At 35.0% G+C, this 25010-nt stretch overlaps 2 protein-coding genes across 3 annotated transcripts; one reads left to right on the forward strand and one right to left on the reverse strand.

Annotated features, from left to right (window-relative positions):
• The first annotated feature begins 924 nt into the window (after positions 1-924).
• Sk2 (Sphingosine kinase 2) lies at positions 925-11965 on the forward strand. Its single transcript, XM_070294148.1, has 7 exons — positions 925-2040; positions 7343-7694; positions 8450-8812; positions 9509-9747; positions 9821-9919; positions 10593-10732; positions 10814-11965. The coding sequence occupies exons 1-7, from the start codon at positions 1473-1475 to the stop codon at positions 11000-11002; spliced, it is 1950 nt and encodes a 649-aa protein (XP_070150249.1). The 5' UTR covers positions 925-1472; the 3' UTR covers positions 11003-11965.
• A 1573-nt stretch (positions 11966-13538) lies between these two features.
• Positions 13539-24978, reverse strand: Pcl (metal-response element-binding transcription factor 2). Of its 2 annotated transcripts, XM_070294434.1 has the most exons (11): positions 24686-24978; positions 23973-24115; positions 23690-23890; positions 23360-23551; positions 23079-23251; positions 22775-22970; positions 22389-22633; positions 22084-22275; positions 21702-21924; positions 20556-21478; positions 13539-19493 (listed from the first exon to the last, which is right to left on the reverse strand). In XM_070294434.1, the coding sequence occupies exons 2-10, from the start codon at positions 24099-24101 to the stop codon at positions 20558-20560; spliced, it is 2472 nt and encodes an 823-aa protein (XP_070150535.1). In that variant the 5' UTR covers positions 24102-24115; positions 24686-24978; the 3' UTR covers positions 13539-19493; positions 20556-20557. The 2 variants fall into 2 exon arrangements, with proteins under 2 accessions (XP_070150535.1, XP_070150534.1); XM_070294433.1 differs by lacking the exon at positions 24686-24978 and adding an exon at positions 24486-24576 and having other exon boundaries at positions 13539-21478.
• Positions 24979-25010: the final 32 nt, after the last annotated feature.

Below are 25010 nucleotides of genomic sequence, written 5' to 3' on the forward strand. Positions count from 1 at the left end.
GAATAAACAAAAAAATTTTATATAATTATTTTATAATGGAAAAAATATTTACTATATATTTACTGGTTAGATTTAAAAAAAAAAAAACTGAAAAAATTTTTTAGTGATATCCATATTTTTTGTAAAAAAGTTTTGTATAAAAAAAAATATATATAATAATAATACCAGCGATGCAATTCAAAGTATCTAGACCGTACATCTCTTGAAGATAGCAAGATAAATTTAGAGTAAACATAAACTTTTCTGTTAAATTTGCAAGATAAAAAAATAACGATAGAAAGGAAACAAAAAGGTTTTGTCTTCTTTCTCTCTTGCGTATAACTCGATTTTAACGAATATCGAGTCTCGCCTTGAATTCTATCACTGTTCGCGGCAAAAATTATATTTATGGGCATGGGTTCGTACTATCTCATTGTCCGTCACTTTATCGCGCGCTCATAGAGTTTGTGCAATTACATGTCGTTTCGTTCTCGTGCAGAAAACTAAAGCTGTTTCACGCTGCCGGAACGTATCAAGAATTATTAACCTTGTATGTTTCTTATCGATAATAAGTTTGCTAAATCGATAAAACGATAGACGTTGTTCGCATTGCGCGAAAAATGTTTTAAATTTAATTTCTTAAAAAAATATAAAGTTTAACACGCCGACGACGGTCTTCACCCTGTACTTTAAGCCCAGTGTGACTCGGCCTCAAGGTTCTCGTCACAATGGTAGCGTTCGTTGCAGTGAGCGGGGAGGGGAAGAGGAACAAGCGGAAGGGAAGGCCGGTGAGGAGCTGGGGGGAGGTGCGAATGGAGGTGGAACGGTAACGCGAGATGTTGTACTGTACGTACATACGTACACTATATAGAGAGGGTAACTGGATGGTGGGAGAGATGCCGCTGCTGGTTCGCAGGGTTAGCAGCCCCGATAAATACGGGCCTGAAACGATACCGAGACCGAGAGACCCCGGTTTCGGCTCTCGGTCACCTCGCGTCACTTCGCGTCACTTCGCGTCGCTCGGCGTGTTCGTGCGTGCATCTCTTTGATCGGCGTCGCGTCGGCTCGCGCTTCTTGGTTGCATTCGCTCGAGGAATCGACGGGGAAGAGCGAGAAGAAGGAACGAGGATCTCGCGCGACTCATTGTCAAAGCGAGACGGATACGGATGGTGCGGGTCCGTCCGTGATTTTTTCATTTCCTTTTCTTTCGCACGGGACTGCTAAGCGTATCGTCGAGGTACGGTGGGATAGGCTCACGTTGCGTTTCGATCGTGTCTGTCTGGCAGAGAGGGATTTCCCCGCCCGATGATAATTGTCATCGGAGGAGCAACTCGCGTCCGGTTCCCTCGCTCTCGCACGTGCCACCCTCGGGGAATCGATAATCGGAACGCCGGCCGCCGAAACAGCCGGTTATCGCTAATATTACGTTATTGAGTGGACCGAGAGAACGTCATCTCCTTCCTTTGCCCTTCCGTCCCTTCTAATCTTGTCAAATGGTCGAGAGCAAGCATCATCGGCGAACGATGGAGGACAACGTCCCGGGAAACTCGAGCGCCGTCCTCGAGGAGATCTTTTACGTGACGTCGAGGAGAAACACGTATTACAAAGTTCGGCTGACGGAGAAGGGCCTGAGCCTGCACAAGGAGCACAACGGCACCGCCAAGACCGAGACGATCGCCCTCGGCGACATAATCGGATGCAGGTGCATGCGCTCCAAGCGCAGAAACGCGGGAAGCTGCGCCTGCCGACCGGGCGCGTCCAAGTCGCAGCTCAAGCTCGTCGAGTCCGGTGAGACTTATCAGCAGCAACAGTACGACGAGCACGACACCTCGGCCTATCTCTACATATACGCGTACACTCTCAAAAAGATGCGGATCAAGGGCGCGATGAGACGCGAACGCATGACCGTCACTCTGCGCTTCCGCAGTTTCGACAAGTACGAGGACAATCTGCGCGAGGCCAGCAGGTGGCGGCTGGCGATTAAGTGTCTAGTCGCCAACGTGCCGGTGCCCAAGAATCTCATGAGCCCCAGTCACGGCGATCTCGAAACATTGATAGGGGGTGAGTGCCGCGTTTATACACATTTTTCGGTCAACAAGAAAGATAATCGGCCTTTCACGCGAGTCCTTCTTTATTATCGCTTACCGATTTTCAATTTCGATCGTAGCAATCGAATTTCAATACGAATTTTTACTTTTTATACGCTACTTTCCCCGCTTATCGTTAGTAACAAAAAAAAAAAAAAAAAAAAATGTGATAATTAACGAGATCGCGAATCCTATGTTGATTCAATTATTTACTTATTTATTTGTCAGTAAGAGGACAATGGTGACATGGATGTTAAATTATTTCAATCGATATCTTTGTTAATCCTCAATTGACGTCTCTTTTTCGACAAAACGATACCAATATCCGTTGCTAAACAAAGCTCCGAAAAATGTAAACACGTTCGAACTGTCTCTTGGATCGCTGAGCAAGCTAGCTCGGTTCGCGAGGTCGAAATGTATTAATAACACAATTAGCCAATGTTGAGTATATATAAATATAATAGAGAGTATTATTTCATTAGTATATATCGAGTAATATCCGCTCTAATCCTCTTATCAACGGCTCACCTGTCAAACATTCTAATTTCGCGAAACATCGCGAATAATCTTTTTCATACACCATGAAACAATTACCATATATTATCTCATTCCGTATTTGTCACGAGTTCTATCAATAATTTCTCAGTATATTTTATTGCGTATTATCGATTAAAATTATCAAGAGAATCTATGAGAACCGATATTATACGAACAACACGTGGCAGCGGATTCCATTTGTGTGTTTTTTGTTTAGCCAAAAAAAAATGACATCCGCTGCCACGTGTCGCGTGGGAGCGTGTCGGATCCGCGACTGTTTCGTGCCAACTAAATGCGCCCGAAATTTTCAAAACGATGATATTTGAATCTTGAAAATGGGAGAAGGAACATTTATGGTTTTTTTTTTCGGTTTTTTTTTATTCTTTGTAAACGAGACAGAACGACGATTGTCATTCGTAAATTAAAACTTTTTCTATTACAAAATTTTAAGCTGCAATTCTTTATCCATAAAAAATTCACGTAGAATCCGCGAAATTATTTTGAAGTCCGCACATCAATGGACGGGCTGCTTATCGTTACTTTGATATATTCTTCGTCTCATTTCGAGATTAATTAATATCGAAGGTTAGAATTTTGGCGAATGAAATCAACGGTTAACAAAGTTTATTTAAATATAAATCATAGTTTATAAAATTATTTTCAGCTTCAGTTTAGTTTCGATTTACAGATTATGCGATAAAATGATTATTATTTTAATTGGTTATTTATGTAATTATATGAGAAAAATTGTTAATTTTACGAGAGGAGAGTGCGAAGAGAGTGAATTTAATTATGAAAATCAAAATATTTCTGCTGCGTTACGATTAACCGTGAATAATTGATCTATGTGATAACGCGCAATCCTATTTTATTCGATCGCGAGTCGATTTGTTAGGCATACCTTTGCTTTGTCCGCAATTGCGATATCTCGTTGATTTCTATACCGATCGTACGTTTAGCTGCGTGAAACAATACGGTTTACATAAGTCGCAACTTTTAAATAACTTTGAGTTTTACAGTCGTTCAAGATCGTTGGCCAGCTTGTTACAATAATATTATCATTTATTGTGATATACGTGCATTGTGTCAAAATGTTTCGCGAAATATTTTTGCCCAACGTGATTTCCGGCTTTAATTTTCTTGCTTTTAACGCGGCATTGTAGAATTTCAACATTCGTAACAGATTCGCGCTTTCTTTCTTCTATTCAATCTTGCTCTCTCACTTTATCTCCCAATTACCTCTCGCACGTGCAAAAGCCGAGAATCCAATACGTCGTCAGATCGAACGATAATAGTCCATTGCGGAAATAATACTTGTCCAACAACAACAGTGACAAAGTCCGGGGTCTTTCTTACGAAGCTTTAAGTACACAATACGATCGTTAAAACTCAATTTGTCGCGCGTGTGAAGCTAGCGTATAATTTCGTGGAAGATCATAAATAATTAAGAGTTCTGGCTTTATTTTCAATAATTCTAGAGTTCTTGATAGTTTAAATCGAAGAAAATTAAACCAAAGAAAATGCCTCAGGACAGATTGATATGCCAACTTTACGCATATCAATTTGTTCAACGATATTTTCCTTCTCAATAATTGTTCAAATTTAAATATAGATTTATACGAGTTCTAAGAAGAGTTCTGCCTTTTCTAAAAATAAAAAGTATATTCATTAGTTTAGCATTATGCGCGATAAACATGCCGTAATCATTAAAAATAAACCTTGATATAATTAGAGAAACGAGAGCAAAACAAATTGCATACCGCGGTTGCGGGAACGCTTTTGCATAAACTAGATGCACGAGCGGCAAACCGCGGCCACGCTATTTTTCCAAGCGCTTATACATATACATTGGTAGATAATTTTGCGTATAGAAACGATAATTTTATCTCCTCGTTTTGTATAGCAACTTTTGGAAACCAAACTTCGTTCTGCTTTCCTCTTCTCACACGATGTTTTTATTGTGCGTTTAATTAGCCTTTTATCCACCTTGATTATGTAATGTCCTTGGCACAATCAAACGCGAAATATTAGTTTGTATCCGCTTTATTGCATTATAATTGCAATGCGCCATCATTGAGGAAAAGAAGTCGCAATCTGTATTTGCGTAAGCATTTTTTTCCAATAAAATCAGCACAAAAAATTGAAAACGATAAACAATAAATTGCTTAAAGTTCTTTTGCATTGCAAATATTTTCAAAGAGATTTCTCTCCTTTAGCTCTAACACTTCATGTTTGTATTACATTTTCCAGAAAGTTTCCATAACAAATTTCTCATCCAAGCACAATTTGCGCCGATTTAAGCAGTCTCAGATGTTCGAAAGTATCATAGAAAGGTTTATTAGATAAACGCGTTCGCAGAAATACCATCGAGTTGCACGCGCTCAACAAGTTATGCGAGTCGTGTGTCGTATTATCGCGATATACAGAGTGATTAAAAAAAAAATATGCGTTAACGGTAGTTGAATTTTTTTCGTCGTATATAACACTCGTCTGTTTACAAATTATTTGTCAAAATAAAATCAGATAAAACATACACACAAGAATTTCTCGTTCAATTAATTTCAGCGGCATTTAATGTTATCGAAAAAAAGTCCTGGGTAATCAAACTGTTATGTAATGTTATATTACAAATCATTTATCGCTTATGAAATTAGGCAAATTAAAGAGATGTTTGTTTTGAACTTGTGAATTTTTGAATTTGTTTTTGAAATTTTTCGAATAAAATAATTCTTGTTTCAACACGGAGAGATCTTGTGGCATTTCCTGTTATTTCTATTATCGATACGATAACTTCGCAATAGCGCAAGTTTTGCCGATAACGTTAGAAAAAATATCAGATGCATCATGCGCATTATCAGAAAATTTACATTAATCTTCAGACAATTCATATCATTCGATGTTTCACATTAATAATTTAGCTTTTATTTATCTTTTATCATAAAATAAAAAAATTATTTGGACAAAGGATAAATAATGAAAAGAGAGAGAATTAATATAACAAAAAGACTTTGATACTTTATAATAATTTTTTGTTTGATTTATTTTGTAATTCGTTAATAATTTTTTACCTTAATAAATACGTCTATACCAATGCGATTAAAACACTGGTTACCTTGCAGAATGACAACACGTCAAAATTTCTAATTTTACTATAATTATTCTATAATAAAATATAGAAATGTTTAAAAACTCTCTCTCTCTCTCTCTCTCTCTCTCTCTCTCTCTCTCTCTCTCTCTCTCTCTCTCTCTCTTTGATGCAGTCATCCTGTAAGTTAACCAATAATTAAATGTAAATCATGTTGGTAGAAACAGACATTAATATTGCATGACATCGCATGACAAGCTCGGGTTATGCAAGCATCAAGCTTGCGTTTGTCATTAGGAATTGTATTACGTAAGATGTACAATATATTTAATGCTAATCTCTTATACGGTAACACAAAAGTCTTTATTTTGTAAGCTAGGATTGCTGATTCAGGCCTTTTAAAAATGTACGTTTATAAAATCAATATTGTTGCATCTGAAAATACGCTCCGATTTCGATATCGATGAGTTAATTAACGCAAATGACGTTCAGAAATAAAAATCTCGCGCGAATGATCGCGCAAATTATAATTGTAAAAAAATGTTCTCTGATTAAAAAAAAATAGCAGGATTTTTTTTTTTTTGTAATTCTTAAAATTGAAGATAAATAAAAGTTATATTGACGCAAATCAAATAATAAATCAACGATTGCTAGCGTATAAAAATTCAAATAGCGTTTTTTTAGAAACTTTTCTATGCGTACGTATGTGTTGGTGTCTTCGCGCGCGTGTTTAATATTATTTATAAAAATATATTATATTAAATATATATACGCTGAAACTAAATAAACGCACATTAAATTTTATGCGATGATATGTGAAATCATTAACGTCATATTACAGCTTATATTAAATTATAATTTCAGAAAAGTGAGAAATTGTGCGAATTTATATTTCTTGCGAAATAACGTCGACATATAAATGTATTTTTTTTTTTTATTCATTATCATATAGTACTAATAAAACTGATAAATCTTGGTCAATTTGTCTACTTTTGCAGGAAATGTAAGATGTATGAGGATGAGTCATACATACATCCTGGATAACAAAAGAAGGATTTTTTTTATATATTTTATTTATTCATATTATCGAATAAATGATGGAATATAAGAATAAAAGAAATTCATAAGAATTCTCGCTTTTGACGTCATAACTTATACTGCGGGGCGGGGGGGGGGGGGATACCGAAGTCTTAAAATATAACATTGATTGATATTTATTTTAAATTAATCTTTTTTTCGTCGTCATATTGCGTGTCGTCTAGATATGTGACAAATGTTTACGTTTCTATCTCGCGGCTTAAACACAAAACAAAGTTGTTATATATTACGTTATATCGTTATTAAACTGTTATTTATATATTTCGTCTTTTAAAGCGTGCCCAACAAAAAGTGAATATATCTATCCTAATATATGGCTTTATAAAAAAAAAAAAAAAAAATATATATATATATATATATATATATATATATATATATATATATATATATTATGCGCGATTCTACATTTCTTCCTTCTTCCGATTATATTGAATATTAAAATTAAATAACACGTGTTATACATAATTTGTTGAGTTTTGAACATCTCGCCGAGATATACATTAATAATTTCGCGAGTTTACGAGTGATTCTCGCCACGTTCCCGTTAATGTTTCAGCGTGTCCGAGTGAGAATCGGAAACTTTTGGTCCTATTGAATCCGAAATCGGGACCCGGCAGGGGCAGAGAAACTTTCCAGAAGAGGATTCATCCGATCCTGTCGGAGGCGGAGAGATCCTACGAGATTCATATCACCAAGTGTCCCAATTACGCCCGCGAGTTCGTACGCACGAGGGATATCTATCAGTGGTCCGGCTTACTGATGGTCGGCGGCGATGGGATCGTCTTCGAAGTGGTGAACGGACTCTTCCAGAGGCCCGATTGGGAGAAGGCTTTACACGAATTGCCGCTCGGAGTGATACCATGCGGTTCCGGCAACGGATTAGCCAAGTCTATCGCTTATGCTAAAGAGTAGGTCTATACGTTCTTCTCGAATCTTATATGGCATAATTATCGTCGTTTTTTTTTGTTTTTTTTACTATAAAATTATATTTAAACGAATAAATAAATATTTTCGATGGAATTATTCTTGAAGTATGGCGTTGCATTATGTGACACACGTTTATAAGGAATTCTTTCATTATCGGGTTTTATTCTATGAAGCGATTATACCAAACGTGGTATCGGTAAAACCTTGAGGAAGTTTTGCGATAAAAAAAATTAGGAAAAAATGGATAATTACATAGTTTAACAAAGAAATGGTTATCCTTCAACATAAAAAAAAAGAGGATAAATTTTCATAGTTTTTTGAATATTCATATAACGCTGAATTTTTGCTTGCAAACTACTCTATCAATTTTTTGAGAAATTTGTAGTTAAAGTAACAATTGAAAAGTTAAAAAACAAACACAAATATCAAAATTGGGTTTTTTTTTGTAACTCACAAATTTCTCAAAATTGTTAAATGATGAAACAATTTGATGACCGAAATTGTATCATCATTAAAAAAACTGCAGGAAATTATTATTCTCATTCTTGTATACATATGTATATATATTTTTTCAGTTAAATTATGTTACTGCTGCGTAATTTGTCTCATAATATCTGACAATTATGCCGATTATATCTGCTTAAAACTTTTTCTTTTTTAATCCTCCGTCTTTAAATTTTTACCTCCGTATTGATATCGATAAATTTGTCATCTTAAAAATAAAATGATGTTTCAGAGAACCGTACGATCGTAACCCATTGCTTATCAGCGCGTTATCGGCGGTCAAATGCAAAAGAACACCGATGGACCTCGTACGCGTAGAGACTAGGAATCAGATCCTTTTCTCGTTTTTATCGGTGGGCTGGGGTCTGCTGGCCGATATTGACATCGAGAGCGAACGGTTGCGCGCCATCGGAGGCCAAAGGTTCACCGTATGGAGCTTGGCGCGCCTAATAGGACTAAGGACGTATAAGGGCAAAGTATCGTATCTATCCTGTAACAAGGTTCCTCCGTTAGAAAACGGCAAGATATATTGCAAGGACTATCCTACGGAGAATATATTGTCGCATTCGAGAAGTTACGGCGACGAATTGGACAGGTAATAGTTGTACGCAATATCTGGTAAATAATTGGTTTTTCACAATGTAGTAGTCATGCTAATGATGACATAGATCATAGATAATCGCACATGTCATACATATCAACAACTTTTTATGAACGATTTTTATGAACTTTTTATGAACGATGTGACATGCATTAGATGTTTAAATGACATCAAAACGCGTAATACACGGAAATTTCATCAATATTTGGGGAGATGTAAAAACTGAAATTGAAAATGTGTTTAAAAACGATTTCGCATGTACGTTTTCATTTTTTTCATTACAATCGTATTTGAATGTAATGATTTTTAATATTCTTTAGAGTCCATTAACAAGTACAAAATTTATAGTTTTATTATATAGTATGTATAAATAAAACATAATGTCGCATGTTAATTATTTCAGATATTAATTTCAATGATTTCTTATCTGACACACACACACACACACACATTCTCTCTCTCTCTCTCTCTGATTCTGTGAATATTGCAAACGATTTTTTACGTATAAATATCATATTCAAAATATCGTATTAGATATAACAAAGAGAGAAAGTGATATATATATACATATGTCGTGTACATCTTGAATGACTCGTCTGCTTTTTAGTAAATTTACTTATGATATCTGTAAGATATATATGTATGTATGTATGTAGTATGTATGTATGTATGTAGTATGTATGTATGAAGGTACTGTACCACACCAGAATCAAAGAGCTACTACGATGCTTTTGGTGAATCGTCCAACGAATTAAACGGTGATAACGATGTGATAACTGAGAATTTGGCTCTCGAGACACAAATCGAGAGAAGAAGAGACAGACTAGGTAGCTTTTATTCCGCAATATCGGCGAAGTCGACCTATTTTAGCACAGGCTCGGCTAACTCGAGTTATCACAGCATCGGCGAGAATGATAGCACGGAGATTGGTATGTTACTAATCGAATATAAGTTTATCGAATTTATAAGATTTATTAAATAATAAATCTCGTGTGGCATTAGATACGGAAAACATTTGTAAGAACCAAGTTATGTACGGACCGCCGTCTACGCTTCCAGCGTTGACTAGCCAACTCTCAGATTCCTGGACAACGGTGCAAGGTAAGAGGACATATTTTATATATAATTATACATATATGTGGTTGTATATGGACTTTTTGGGATAATTATTTAAATTATGCAAATCATACCATATATAAACGCAAATGTATCATATTGATTTTGCAAAAAGAATTTATGTACAGATGTCGTAGATTTTAAATTAAAAATTTTTCGCTTCAAAACTCAAGATAAATTTCTTTTAATTTCTAAACACATGTTTATCTAAGATCTATGATATTTCTCAAAACATTTAAAAGATATACATGTAGCCGAAAAAAAAAATTTTAATTTTGATAAAGTTTGCGCGAGAGAGAGAGACGAGTTCAATAACGTTTTTTTTTTTTTTTTTTTTTTTTTGTAATTGTCATAATATGGTGCAATGATTGGGTAATGCATCACTTATTAACCTTTTAACTCCAAGTTAAATTCGTAGCAACGTCACACGTAACGCTCAATAAAATGCCGAATGCATTGTGTGGAACGTGATTGAAAAAATATTTTTCATGTAATGTAGCACACACATCTTAGTTACGATGCATTGAAGAAAAGCAAATTTATAGAATTACTATACTATTTGCATTATGATTCACGAGAATCAACACGCACGTTAATGGATAACATATATGACTAATAGGTTCGTATAAATGGATATTTTATGTTTCAACAATTTCAGGGGAATTCGTAATGGTACACGCGGCCTATCAAACGCATTTAGGACAGGATTATTTTTTTGCACCACGTGCTATGCTGGCAGACGGGGTTATTTGGCTTTTAATAGTTAAAGCCGGCATCACACGGTCTAACTTGGTGCAAGTAAGTAGTTGTATTCAAAAATAGCGTAAAAGACCAGAGAAAAAAACTTTATAGTATTTACCACCTATATCCGGTCATTAGTTTTTACTAGGTCTAAGTAGCGGGACTCATGTAACTTGTCCTGGCGTTGATATGATACCGGTGAAAGCATTCCGGATAGAACCTATGGAAGGAACGAGTGGACATATAACCGTAGACGGCGAGGAAGTTGATTACGGACCGTTGCAAGCAGAGATATTTCCTTCTTTAGCATCGGTGATGACACCCTGACATAAACAGTAATTTATATATATCTACATAAATAAGTGATGTCGGCAACCAAATCAAATCTTCTTCTTCAGGTATAATTTATTAAAATGAGGGATTCATTCTAGACTTTAGCTTGGAGTAAATTAATTGCGGTAGTATATAATCAGATTGTCAATATGTATTAATGAATACGAATATATCTATTAAGATATTTAGGATTGTACACTTTTAAATTGACAATCTATGTAGGCTATTTAAAATGGATAATGAATAATAATCTTGCAATATGCTCATAAAGAACAGTTCTTTTTGCTATCTTCATAATGAAGATGCACTATTAAAATAAATATATATATATACAGGTAAAATTATTTATATTAATCCTTAAGGGTTGAATGGGTTAATGAGTCTGTTACATCCTAGCGGATACATTTGGCTATTTTGTAAAGTTTTCTATCAGTTTGTACAGTGTAATCTATATATGCAATAGAGGGTCTGTTCTTTATAAGTGAACTGACAATGAGCTGAACTGGCTATACTAGGTCAGAGTTTATTTTTTTCTCTCCACATTGGAAGGGGAGAAAGATAAATTCTGAACTAATGCAGCCAGTTCAGCTCAGTTCAGTTATAAAAAACAGATCCATAGTGATATTGTTTGCTCACTATTGTAAGTTATATACTGTAAGATATATTGTGTATTACTATATGAAGTTAATTAATAACATTTATTTTTTACGGATTGATGTTAGAAAATTATTCGTTCGAAAATTTTATTCCGTACGTTTGTCTCCTTGCATTAAATCTTTTAATACATATAGTAATTTTTTTGTTATTATTGTATACACCGCATAAATGAAAGAGTATTCTAATAATAAGTAACATAGTCAATACAGTCAGATTAAGACTATGTGTTTATCTCATTTCTTTCTAACATATTTAAAATATTTAATACATACGTGACTAAAATTATAAGTTATAAAATTATCATCAATAATATCCATATTGTATTCAAAATGTTGGAAAAATGTTAAGATTATTTATATAAATTTCTTTTCTAATTGTTACGTTGTTTCTTATCTGATTGTTACGATTATTGTATACATTTGATAAAAATACAATTAAGATTGAAAAGAATTTGCGTGAAGTGACCAAAAATTTTTTTTTCATTCGTAAATGTTCATTATTTCTTATCGTGTACTTACCACACACAATGCCATATACATCCCAATTTAATGAAACTAGTAATCGAAGTAATTTAAAAGAAGATAACAATTGATATAATAGTTTTTTTTACATAGTGTCATATTAGTTACTTCTTGGAATAACCGGTCAAAAAAACATTTTTGACATAAAAGAAGATTTGAGAACCATCTTGCTACGTCAGGAAGAGCATCGTATTGTGTGTATACATGACGAAACGCATCCGGGGGTCAACAACACTTCATGCGTCACTAATCTCCGAGCCTCTCCCTGACCTAACCCACTCTCATGAATAATTAATTTAACACACAATATAAATCACAAAGTAATGAATGCATTAGAAATGTAAATTTTTCTCGAGGACTCTCGATCAATTTTTGCCTAAATGTCACAAGCTATAAAAGTAAATTGCATCTTCCGATCGTATCATATCGTAAATAACAGAAAATCGATCATCCAACTTACGCGTTTCATGAAAAAGCAGAATTTACCGTCTATTAATAATTTTCATATTCTTGAAATTTGCCTTAATATATTAATATTTATAAAAGACGGCACTTTGTCGGGATGGCAAAATATTGCCCATTTCATTAAGTCTACATGTATCATTTATTATTCTCTCTTTACAGCAGCAATTCCGTCATCATCGGTCATCGTGAAATCGACAACCATTCTTTCTTCTCGCTTTAACTTTTTTCTTTCCCTCTTTTTTTTTTTAATTTTTCTTTTTGTACGTGAATCTCCGCGATTCTTCGGGTTGATGAAAGCAAATAAAGTATGAAACAAAAATGCGAAGGAATTTACATGAATCAGTCTCTTTACGCAAGCATTGAATAAAATAACAATAAATGAACGGTTCTTCGACAGATAAGCGCCGTCATGTCGCGTGACAACGTTATCGAAATGACATGCGAGCTCTGTGGCTTTAAACGCAGCAACAACTGGCAGCACGCTATCAATGATAGCTCGAAAGAAAAGACAAGATTGTATCTTTTAAAACAATAATATTAAGTAAAATTAATTATATATATATATATATATATATATATATATATATATATATATATATATATATACATATATATGTATATACGCTCCAAGAGCATCGTCATCCTATGAATTTTTTTTCACTAATTTTGAGAATTAACTATAAACAACATATAGGTCATTTTTGTTAAAAATTTAACATATCACCTTCCAATTTGATACATTGTTACTTGAATTTAATTCTACTCTGTAGCTAAATTGGATTTTCATGCTAGATATAAATAAGTAAATATATAAATATATATAATTTATATATATATATATATATATATATAATATATATATGTATATATATAAATTATATAATATATATAATTATTTATGTAAATATAAAATAATATATTTTATATATTAACATACACATACACACAAACTATATATAAATATATAAATTCTTATGAGAGCTGACAGTTGAAAAGCAAAAATCGCTAAGATCCGCTAAAATTTTCATCAAAGACTAATTAGTTATTTAAAAGAATCCATAAGAACTAATAAAGTGAGACGATAGTTCTGAAACACTGTATACATATATATATATATAAATATAAAAATGCTCCGGCCGTTCCCTTTCCGTTTCCGTCAACCTTCTTGTCATAATGCTTGACAAATGCGTATCGAAATAATTAATTTTACACATCGCAAAACAAACGGTGACGAACGTTTTATCAGGAAGAAGGATAAGGATCACTTGAAAATTTTATATATGTGTGATATAATCGTCTTTTATACTCACTGAAAATTCAATGCAAGTAGTACAGTGACTTCCATATGAAAATGATTCTTCCAACAGGCTGGCAGTTTATTTTGGAGGAGATTCCTCTTCACAAAGATGATTGTATGTATGTACAATGCAGTCGAAAGTAGCGATATGATATGTCGATTGGCATCTATCTCTCGAAGACTGGAAGGGAAGAACCGAAAGGGTATCGGCAAGAGCGACGAACGCAAATATTCGTACAATCATAGGCGGTGTATTATATACAGAGTCTATTATTGAATTAACGTTAAAAATGGAAATGTACGCAGAGAAACGTAAAAATTCAGAGACCTATGTTCGGAGATATATATATATATATATATATATATAAGTGAAATTTTCTATCACACATTAATTTTGGCGAAACGATTATCCTTTCGCGCGCGAACTCGCGGAGAGACGAGTGTCTTCGCCCGACGCGATGATGAAGGGGAAAAAAAACGAAATCGCGCAAGTATGATGTTCCGGCGGTGTTTTTCACTTAATCAAATTCCGAGGATCGAGACAGACGTTATTTATTTCATTCCGTCTGTTTTCTTCTCTCTCTCTCTCTCTCCGTCTCGCTTTTGTGATGACAAATTATTAATTTCACTTCTCGAATTTCACTTTAAGAGTTTATCGCGCATACACAAACATACACATACACACGCACGCATAAACATATTAAATTCGCATTCACATGATGCACGCACGCACGCACACTCTTGCCTAAATTTTTGCGTGTGTTACAATCATCCCTCTCCGTGCACAAGGATTACAGAATCAATCTCGGCTCGGCGATCAATTTCATCCATCTCGGTTCTCTCCTGAAATTTACTGCCTAGCTGCAATCGCGTGTCGAATCTTAATCATTGCTAAGAATAATTTCTACAAAAATTTGAACTGCGAGCGGTGTGTTCTCTTTTTTTAACAAATAATATATGGAGAGATTTTGCGAAGACTATCAATAATGTGATCGTTTCATTGTGACGCGTTATGTACGCACACGAAAAATTATGAACATCCCCGTGAAAAAAAAAAAGATGACTCTTACATTATAGAATATTGTCGAAAGTATATTTATATACTTAAGAATAAAATTCATTACACGAACACGTTGCTGGTACGAAAACTTGCGATAATGTGTTATACGCTACTTACATTAAACTAATAATCTTTTTTTCCCGCTATTTTACATAAGCAGCATTCTTTTTTCCAATCGAAAACATAATCTTCTCGAGATAAACGGAAGTAGGTTTCGTAAATACAATACTTTTGATCGTGATAAATGAGCGGTCTTTTTTAATAAGTAACGAATGAAGACAACATATTCGGGCAACCAGCACTCGAATCATACAAGATATCGGCGGAAATGAAAGAACGATCACTAATCAATCGATCGATGCATATCGTGCATATACACTGACTCGTTAACCATAAAATAACAATCTTGTGCATCGCACGATTGATAACTTAAATCCAATTCATTTTCTTGATTTGGTAAAAATTATTTAATTTTCCTCGCTTTAAGATCTGGTCTTGTCAAATAATCCCCGAGTAATCGCAGAAAACATTTTATATTAACGAGTGAATATTCTAAAAATTTACAAATAACAGTTTGTTAATTTCGTGTATTGACTAAAGGATTTTCTCTCGCGAGAGGAGCATCTCGAAAATTTTTCACTTTAACGCGAAACCTCCGCCTCCGTATATTAGACTATTAGAGGATCAAATCAGAGGCATTGATTATCACATAAATATCCCTCTATCTCCGTATTGTGTGTATAATATAATGAATGAAGAGTAATTCTCTTAAAATGCTCGCGATTACAGGTTTCTTGGCAATCGATGCTGCGGTGAAGAACATACTGTGCGTATGTGTGTGTATACATATATCAAGAGATCGAAATTTCTACGTTTCATTGAAATCTCATACAGAAGAACACTGAGCGCGGACGATTCGTTCTGGAAGCAAGATGCCGAGTTTCCATTTGAGCTCGCACACTCTGTAATCGCCATACAAACGGTATATAACTCTACTCGCGTGTTACTCTGAAGATGTATTGGTAGGATATCTATATATGTTAAAAAAAGAGGTGGGCGAGAGGAGGATGCGGGGGAGTCGTAATATATACACATGATACTGGCAGTATTAACACTTTCGTCTTCTCTTTCTCTCTCTCTTTCTTTCACGATCTCTCTTGCCGCGCACGCGTTCTTTCTGGATCCGACGATAATCAAATATGAACTTTGTTGCGATAATTAACTAGACAACATCTCTCTTGCTCTCCCTCTCTTTTCTTCCATTCGCAAGCGATTAAAATTTAATGCACACCGTTTTATCCTGGTGGCATTACAATAGTTTCTTTCCGACGATGAAGATCCGACGACTGGATCTCGAGGAGGGTCATAAAAAATCATCGCCCTTGGACTCGTAGAAATCATATGTGAACTTTCGTACAAAATACTGCGATTTCGCAAAGATGACGCTCGTTGTTGCAACGCGTGATCGATCGCCTTGTAACGCTCTAACGCCTAACGCATCACTTTTAGCGCAACGCGCATCATTCGCCGGATGTTGCTCCTTTATTCTACTTAAGCATACAATACGAGAAAATAAACGGGTTCGTCGACGGAACTGTGCCTCACATCGCTTCGACATTATAAATCATAAATAAGAGGAGATGGCGTGGGAGAATTTAAGAATTTTAAGTAATTTTTACGTGTCTCGGAATTCTTAATCTCTTAATCCAGGTATATTGATTTGCGTCTATGTAATACAGATTGGTAAAATATATTCTCTCTTTTTTTTTATTCTAATAAATGCACGCATAATTATGTCCACGTATGTATTTTAATTTCCTAAAATCCGGGGATGGACACAATTTATCAAAGTTTACAGCTATCTACTAAACTAATCCATTGAAAATTCCGAAGAAAGCCTTCGATACATATTTTATCAATCTGTATTACCGCACACGAGAGATACGGCATACAAATTTAACTTAACTCATAATGCAAGAAAAAAATTTATGCTATTTGTCACTCTTGATATCGTACTTCAATACGACTATAGTGACAGATCAGCAGTCTTAAAAACAAAAAGAATTTATCTTGAATGTAAGATAACTTTAGTCGTGCACAATACTGAAGCAAGCGAATCTGCGGCATCAAACGAGAAAAAGTATTACTAATTACATTAATTACATACATTAATTAGAGTGCAATTAATATTAAACAGCAATATCAATAATAGCATTAAGTTATTTTCCTTCTGTTATCAATGAAGTTTAGCATTTTTTCATCGTACCTCACCATTTTGCTACTTTATCGCTTCAAGAATACCCGTATCAGTAGAACATGGAGATAGATGTAATCAATTTCATTGATATGTATAAGAGAAATAAGGTATTAGCCAATACCAGGCCACGGTCATAAGAAATGCAATAGCGTAGGCTTCTACGATTCACTGTAATTCACTGAATAAAGTATTGAATATAAATTATGTCTTCGCATAATATTTTGTATTTTTCTCGTATTTCGTATGCTCTAGATTTATCTCCTTCAGTATCGTCATAAAATTAGAAGAGTATCACGCAATAAAAATAAAAAAAACATAAATAAATAAAATAAGAATAAAAATAAAAAGAAACTATTAAATATACATTTTTCCAACTTTTTCGATAATTTGATAAACTAAATGTTTGAGGTTTTACGTCTCTCCCGCGGCATCTCTTATATCTCGAACGCGGAAAACGCAAGTTTATACTACACTTCACACTTTCGTAAGAATTATCAAACGCGCATACACGTACGATTCGTCGAAACTTCATCGAGCAACGTGTCATCGCGAAATCTCACGCTCGAGCCGTTCACTCGCATTCGAGTGTATGAAATAATGTGAGCGACGATATATGTATATAAACGCGAATAAAAATGTGTCATTTAATTATTATATCATAGCGCGCAACGTTGTTCGACGTCATTTATTAAATATAACTTAGACGTTTGGCAGTGTCCATTTCTTTTGTCTTCGCCCTCATATTACCTACATACCACTCTATAGAGTGTGCTGTGGTATGAATCGGAAAAGACGTTCCTAAAATCGCTTCAACTATGTAAAGAACGTATGATTTGTATAAAGTAGAAATTTCTTAAAATAATATCATAAGCAATATGTTACGAACGATGCGAGAACTTTTACACGAAACATGATTCGTCGTTGCCGAAAATTGACTATTGCTATTGTATAAGTTTTACAAAAATTATTTGTCCAAGGAATTGGCGAAAGGAAGGTTTCGGAGTTTTTCTTATGCTCGTTCAATATCTTACGGTTATGTGATAAAAAGGCGTTTCGCGCGTAAAAGACCTCTCATTTCATACCACAGTGGATTGTTTAAGCCTCTTCCAAGAAACCAAAATGCAAAAGTACCATTGCATTGCGTTTAAAAGTATAAAATAAATAGCAGATACACGAAAAAAAGAAAGGAAAATGCTTAAATTTTAAAATGTCGATTCAAGCATGCGAGCTGTTTATGGACTTGTTACTATAATATCGGGAAACACGCATGTAAGAGAAATATCTATTCCAGAATAATTATATCTATGCAGTAAACTTAAAAAATTCGATGAGAATTATCTAATTGTATTAAAATGTAAAAATGCATATTTAAAATATGATATTACAATCATATATAAAAATCCGCTCGTGATTAAAACTTTATATCGAACAGATTCTTCGTAAAAAAGATAAATAAGAGTCCGTACATTACGCTAGTTTCCCGTTAATATGTCAAACGAACACATGTATCTGCAAAATATCGAACAAAATTCATGAGAGCGGATCTCTAATAAAATAATAAAATTATTATTAACGGAAATTAAATGCTTAATTAAATCTTCTAACAAGCTCTTTTGATTTGAAATTCTAATAATGACTATACAACTGCAATGTCTACATTATATCGCTTAGAGAGTTGTTTATAGATATTTTCTGATTAGCAAGTCATGACCATAGATTCTGTGCATAGTCTGAGGTACAAAAATGTTTCTTATACAATAATCCCAGCAGGATTATCCAAAGTTGTATAAAATAATCTGTATCAAAAATTATTGTAAGAGAATTTATGATACTGTTACATTTTACTGTGATTATTGTGTCTAAACTGTGTACTACACGATCGTTTAGATATATAATATATATATAAACCTATTTATGTACAGTTGCAATTTAGCATCTAATGATTTAATGCACAAAGATTAATTTCTTATAGTGCGCGATTACACGATATAATGAGCTCACAGTATTGTGTGCCTGTTAACACAGTTTTGAGTAGCCGAAATTTACGGCGTTATCTTTGCACAGATAACTTGGCCAATTTACTTACATATTCATCGAGTGCGTCATTCGCAATTAGTTTTAAATGATACGAAAAAGATGTGCCGTTTTTTCTTCTTTAGTCTTGTATAATAGTGAGCAATGCTAAGTCTGCATCTTCATCGTCTCAAGTACATCGTTTCGAACCTGATCTGTACGAAAAATATTACTAATGATTGGCACAATTCTATCTTTTTTTATTTTATTTTATTATTATTTTTTTTTAAATGCATTATTCAATGTTGTTTTTGCATATATAAACTAAATAAATATAAACGTATAACACATACATGGTAATAGATCAAATTCATTTCTTGAAAAATTTTGATTTGCATCGTATTGTCATCTATTTGGAAAGTAAAATGTAATCCAAGACAATGAAGTTACAGAAGCCACAGAGACTATCTTTACACAAGTGTATTGAAAAATAACCTTCGCAGTATACGCGCGTCTGCTTTGTTTTACTCTTTTACTACTAGCTACTAACATTCTCGTCGCTAGTACATTAGTTCAAGTGAGAGGAACAATTGTCTGTTACAATTCACTTTTTATGTTATAATTCATGGTCTTATCCCTGATAATCAGGGACGATTGGCCAATCCTCCTGTAAATGGACGTAAAGCACACGGAATTTCATTTTCGCGCGGCTTAACATCATCGATCCCTCCCCGCAAGTCTTCTATGCTACACTATTTACAATTGATAAGCAACGCATCTGATTGTTCTTGTAAATATTTTTAAAACGAGCATTTTTTCGCCTACTTATTTCATTAAAATAGTATTTGCTTTGTTAAAATAGATATGCAAATGATGAGGTATATGTGTGTAATTAATATGGAACGTTTTTTATGGATTAAAATAGATGAATAGATAGAAATAGATAAAATGCATAAAAATAGATGCATCCAGCAATAAAATCTGTCAGTCGTAATGAAAAGTTTCAGATTAATAATTCAATTTCAAACGCGCGACGTACATTTACAAGAACATTCACATATTCTACACCGATAAATACATACATTTTTATGAAATGTACGTAACAAGTGGCAGTGCATGTGACGCAAAACAATTCATCACAATTATTTTGCTGTAAAATATCGGGAATAGATTACAAGATTTTGACATCTTATGATCGCCATCTTACACATACTTGATATCAACTTAAAATTTGTATACGATTGCAATATATTCGTAGTAAGCGGATTATTATTTACCGTTAAGTATTGATTCCCTCCCATTCGATGAGGTATTGTGTCTGACCATTTGGTCCTATCCTCTTCGCTTTGATGACAAACTTTTCACCGGCAGCTATTCTATTAGCTGCACCAAAGTAAATATTCACCGATGATTTCAAATCATCCAGAGATATGTCAGGCGCACTTTGCTTCACAGGCGAACACTTTGGAGATGAAGGCATGCTGCTCTTTCTCTGCGGTTGAGAATCGGGAGGAGATAATTTATCATTATTTTGACGCTGTCTCAATCTTCTACCATTTAAGGCATAATCCACACAATTCCCAATTTGACTACTCGCACTGCTCGAGGCACCATTATACGAACTTCTTAAATTCCTGGCAAATTCACTTTTAACTTCGTTATTACGAGCCGGTAAAATAGCCGCCGTCTTACTGGCGGTATGTTGAAATTGTTGTTGTAACTGCTGTTGGGACGGACGTCCTCGTCGATGTTGCCTTCTGCGCTTCACTTGACCGTTTCTGTCGACAATAATATCCTTCTCAGATAGCTGCCTCTTGGCTGGACGCACCACCGGCGGTTGCGAGATCACAGGTGTCAGCGGTAGAGGCAACGTGATGGGACACTGGTTGTAAGGTAACGGCGTACTCGAATTTCCTTGATTAAGGCTACAGGGCGTGCCCACCAAATCACTAAACGGATTATTTTTTCCCTCAAAATCTTTTGGTGGTGGAATAAACGAATCGAGAGTCCCTCTTGAGCTGGTCTCATCCCCGCTCGTATCCGCGGGCGTCGAAGGTGGCAAAGGATGCATCAAATCCACGGAGCTAGGCACGGATAATTCGGACATGCCTGACGTTGCGGCTGGTGGTGTCGGCGGTCCAGAAACAGAAGTCGGAGGTGTTGGTGGTAAATCGGATGCTTCTGAACTTCGCGATTTACTCTGCGTTAAATAAAAAGAAAAAAGATGAATAATACTATTCATAGCTCTAGCATTATAAATAGGATGTAACGCCGCATTCTGCGTAGTAAAGAGCAACAGCCGGTCAATCTTTCGTTTCTCCGATAATGATAGATAATCGAAAGATTAATCGTGCGCGACTCTTCTTACCATACGATTTATATACACGAATGCGAAATGATATAAGAGAGCAATCTTATTGTACCTTGGCAATGGCGTTTTTCAACAATTTTCTCGCTTTTCTATATCTTGCTTCTCGAACTCCTTGCGATTTTCCCATAGTACCGTCTCCGCACACTTTCTCCCTTTTCTTATGTTTACGTAACATTCTTTCCCGTGAACTGCCTAACGCCATTAGACGACGTCTTCTCTGTAAACTTAACTTTGGAAATGGGAATGATTTTTTTACAAAACCGCCGCCGCTATATCTACAGGAATAAGGAGAATTCTCTGATATAAAATCCGTTATATGAAATAACATTTTACACTTGTATAATGTAAAGGCACAAATAATAGAAATTCTCAAATGCCTATTATTGTGTAGAAAGTGATTTTATAAATGGCTATATGCATAAAAAATGGAATACCTTTCTCTTAACGACTGCGTCGATTGACTGGGTGGACTTGGACTTGGACACGAGCTTTGTTCCGCTTCCGAATTTTGATAAATTGTACCTCGCATTACTAGATCTGAGGGATTCACAGGAATTTCCACATTTTCGGCCACGCTTTGTCTCAATGCAATCAATTGTTTTGTACTTTCTGGTAAACTCACAGGGCTGAAATAATTAAATTTTGTATATTGCATAAACGCAGCTAACATATATACTCTGTAAATTGCTACAATTGACGTTGCCATATATATCTCTGAGATGCATAAAATTATACTAACCCAATTTGTGGAGGAAGATATTGCAGTCTTTTGTTAACACCCAACCAACATCTACGTAACACGGAATCATCTATTTCGCCGGATGCTGGAAGATTGACGATTGGACAGGGTGGTGGCAGTCTGACACGGAGGCCCCATATTGTAGTGCGTTTCTTTATTTCTCTACCGCACTTGAATCTGGTTCTGTTATTTGTCAATATCGACAATATCGATTCCCTGCGTATTTCAATACTAACATCTCTAATCTGAAAGTGTACAACAAACATTATATCAAGTAAAACTAAAATGTCATATATATATATATATATATATATATATATATATATATATATATGAAAATATTTAGTTTCATAGACTGTACTCCGATAAAAATACAAGACTTTTACCCGTGGTGGAAGTTGTAACGTATACCAGTTGTCATTCGCGTAAGGTATAATAACAGTGTCCAAGTCGTAATACTTTTTAGCGTTATAAACAGTCAGATTGTACAACATCAGGTGCACCAGATCTACCCACTTCATTTCCAAACGCCGAACAAATTCCTTCCCATGATTGCACATTGAACAAACAAATACATAAAACCTGCAATCATTAGTGTGATTCAATCATGCAAAAATGCAGAACAATAATGTAATTGAGAAATAGAATGAATTTTATTAAATATATTGACATTTTCCTATTTGTACTCACCTATCACCGCTGTACAAGGGGTGAGTTAAGCATCTGATGCACTTCTCATGAAACCATTGCTTACAACGAGCACATTGTAACATCTGCGCATACCATTCACCGTTAAGTCCACAATAACAATAAATTTGTTCGGCGTTTACTCTGTGATGCGCATCCCAGCTTAACATATCAGGCTAAAATTATAATAAAAATATCCGTTATCCTTCTTTTATAAACTATATTACATAATCGGAGAAACTATTTGCCAAATTAATAACGCATATTTTATATTTGACTCTTACATCGTATGGCAATTTTGTCATGTCGTCAGGTGGTGGTTGAGGTTGGTCCCTACCGCTGCAAACTTTTCTGATATCTACTTTAACCATAGAAGTTTTTGGTTCGCAAGGTTCACACATACGCGACTGGCTATCCGTGCATCTCTTACACATCCAGTGAATATCCACACCTGGCTCTTGTTTTGGTATTTGAGGCTACAAACACACACAGTTTTTCTCTTATTAAGCTACCGTTTCAAATCTCAATCAGATTTTTTTTCAATCTAATCATTCCAATTTCAATCCGATCAATGTTTCTGTAATATCATAAGCAGATTCGCGCGCGTTTCATACCTGATGACACATTTGATGATAGCCACGGCCACACTTGTCGCAAACGATAATGTCATTATCAGTCTTAGGCTGAGATTTTTTGCAAAGAACACACATAACATCCGAGTCTGGCATAGCCAGCTTTGTCAGCTCTTTAAACGAGGACCAGGAAGATGTGTTGTCCATAAAATTGACAAGACATCTTTCCCTTGCCAAGTCCACCTATATAAAAAAAATGTTGTTGTACCGTCGTGTCAATTTTACATTTCAATAAAAGAGAATCCATATAGATTTAATTGAGTACCTCGACAACTGTACCAAGGTAAAATTTGCCATCTTTATGTTGAAGAACATCATCTCCGTGGGAGAAGCCAATCCGCTGTTCCCTTGTAGTGCTATCCGGCGCAGCCAGACTTTCCTCAGGTTCTGACATTTTCTACCCTGTTTCTAAACCATAAACAGTATACGATATAACAATGAAGATACTTTTATCTATGGTAAAAGAACACGTGATAAAATTCTAGGCATATATCCGTTAGAAATGAAATCAGACTCATCATATATATATATATACAGATAATCAACAAACTAACAAAAAGACTGATAGGTTATTTTAAACACGCGCCTTATAAATAATTCTCTGCAAAACATATCCCGAATTGGCGCGTTTTCGATTAATAATTTTTCATAAAGGGCAACATGTCGAAATATAGTTATTACATTTATCTTGAGAATTTATAAGTCTGTAGATATAGTCTCACAATCTTCGTGTGCATTTAACTATAATCTCATTTATTATTTGAAATTAGAATCGTACATAAATATCGCCGAATAATTTCATAACCCGCCATTTGAAAGCTATTTGAAGGGGGAGGGAGGGAGGGAGGGAGGGAGGAAGAGAGAGAGAGAGAGAGAGAGAGAGAGAGAGAGAGAGAGAGAGAGAGAGAGAGAGAGAGAGAGAGAGAGAGAGAATTAACGGCGATATTGGAATTTGAATTTTTTTTCTCGAAACATTACCATCGATGCTCGGAGGAGCGTCTGATCTCAGAAAGAGACACACGCTTCTCTATCCCTGCCTTCCGTTCTAGAAAAAGCGTCAGGTAAATCGCGATCTGTCGCCACCTGTCACGGCGGATCACGTTGCACGATTCGCATGAGGGTTAGCCCGGAGAAACGCTCGCGATCATATGATCGGTGTATCGTTGAGATCGAATAAAATAAGATAAAATAATAAGAAATAAATAAAAAAGAATTCGGCGAGTTGACTCTCGTATCTCGCCGCCGAAGAAGAGCGCCGCGACGACGCTGTTCCGAGTAGTACTCTGCGTTGATACCACTGCTT

The sequence above is a fragment of the Polyergus mexicanus genome, unplaced genomic scaffold (genome assembly GCF_030449975.1).
Source record: "Polyergus mexicanus isolate NDT 795.1 unplaced genomic scaffold, iyPolMexi1.0 SCAF_4, whole genome shotgun sequence".
NCBI lineage: Eukaryota > Metazoa > Arthropoda > Insecta > Hymenoptera > Formicidae > Polyergus > Polyergus mexicanus.